The following is a 1,790-nucleotide window of genomic DNA, read 5'->3' as shown; positions in this document are numbered from 1 at the left end:
GTGGGTCAGACTAGAGTGTAAGATTTTTCATTTTAATTCTTTTTTTTTTTTTTTTTTTAACAATGGTTTCAAAAAAACAAAAACATTAATAAGTGGAGATTGAAACCTCTATCATCTTGCAATGCTATTGAACTAATTATAAATACCTTTATTCAGAAGGTCATCTCAGCAGCAACAAGAACAAGCTTAAAAATGGGATATTTATTTAAATCTATTCTCAATAAGGATCTGATGCTGTGTTAGATTTAAATATCTCATTTTTTACTGAACCTAGAAGTGGGAGACCCAGTAAACCAGTGGGTTAATGGCATGGTGAGGCAAAACAACGGCTAAGATGCGAGATTCTGTCCATGGTTCAATAATGCGCAATATTATCCAACTCTCTCTTTCTTGGTCTATCCTAGGTCCACAACTTGTTGGGGCAGAGTCCTCAAGTACCTCCGCCATAGAGTCCTATCAGAAGCAACTGTCATTAGACCTTGTAGGTGGATTCCCAAGCATGACCAACACAGGCATGTCTGAGAGGGCCATTATGAACAGTAGTGGTCCCAAAACAGTGCCTTGCGGAACATAGACTGCTTTGGTTGGCTGGACCCTTCAAAGTGGTACCCCCAATCTGATGACTGGAACAAGTAAAACCAAAAAGATTTACACATTTAAAGAAACAAACGTCACACAAGATTCTCAGAAAATAACGAAGATAGTCTTTTATTGGAATAAAAAAAAAAGAATTGGGGAGAAAAAGAATGTGGGTTTGTGAGGGGTACCGTGATATGGTGGTGGAACAATGCAGCTTTGTAAGGGGTGGCTGGATATGAGGGTGGATTGTGACGAGGTGTGGAGCAATACAGGTTTGGAAAGGGTGGAGTAATGCAGGTTTATAAATGGTTGTTGGTGGTGATGAGGGAGTGGGGCAATGCAGGTTTGTAAGGGATGGATGACAATGAAGGGTAGAGCAATACTGGTTTGTAAGGGGTAGCTGGATGGGGGTGCATGTGAAAAAAAATACAGATTTTGGTGGGTAAATTCGTATATGAGGGTAGATGGTGATGGAACAGGAATTTGTAGGGTGTCACTATATATGAGGGTGGATGGTGGTGGGGATAGTAAAATCCAAATTTGTTGAACAGTAGAATGGGGAGAGGGCATATAAGTTGATTATAATCAACCAAGTATATTACAGGTATGCATTTCACAGACCCCTTATATCAACTCCTCTCTGGAAGGATAACAAAAGAGGGAAGACACAATCCCCGCCCCCTCCATATGTGAGTGTGTGTGAAGGCACAGGGCCTTGTCATTAGGGATTTGTACTTATGATTGCAAGATCGAGGGTTCAATTCCCAGACTGTTCTTGAGCAAAACACTCCATTTCACATCAGAAGGAATGTTGGCCTACTTGCCTAGCTAGTGGGGTGGTGTCATTCAAAGGCTAAAACAAAGCAAAAGTGCATTGGGACTTGAGAAAATATAGAAAAAAGTGAAAGGGGTACAGTGAACTTGCCGTGAGGAGTGGAATATCCAACGTTTCGGATTCAATCCTTTATCAATGGGTAGAGAAAAAGACGAAAAAGTCAAACAGAGTTTCCATCCTCTCAGCTTGAAAACACTAGCTGCAACTCTGCTGTGATTTCAACTCAATGTAAATAGAAGAAAAAGAGATGATGGAAGGTAGAATTGGTCAGTTGAGCATCCTACAAATGACAAAGTACCTTATTCAGTTATGCCCATCAAAGTCTTTCTGTTATGTTCCTGCCGAGGTGGACTTTGCCTTCCATCTTCTATGGGTC

At 40.7% G+C, this 1,790-nt stretch overlaps 1 protein-coding gene across 1 annotated transcript in view; it reads right to left on the bottom strand.

The window, feature by feature from the left end:
- Positions 1–152: 152 nt before the first annotated feature.
- LOC106871820 (protein-serine O-palmitoleoyltransferase porcupine) overlaps positions 153–1,790 on the bottom strand; it is a 43,743-nt gene continuing 42,105 nt past the window's right edge. Inside the window, exon 15 of the mRNA XM_052978113.1 lies at positions 153–185. Coding sequence (XP_052834073.1) covers positions 153–185 — 33 coding nt within the window. The remainder of the gene's footprint in view (positions 186–1,790) is intronic.

This window comes from Octopus bimaculoides, chromosome 30 (assembly GCF_001194135.2).
Source record: "Octopus bimaculoides isolate UCB-OBI-ISO-001 chromosome 30, ASM119413v2, whole genome shotgun sequence".
Taxonomy (NCBI): domain Eukaryota; kingdom Metazoa; phylum Mollusca; class Cephalopoda; order Octopoda; family Octopodidae; genus Octopus; species Octopus bimaculoides.
Note: the sequence above shows the minus strand (reverse complement) of the source record. Positions and strands in the feature narration are given on the sequence as shown.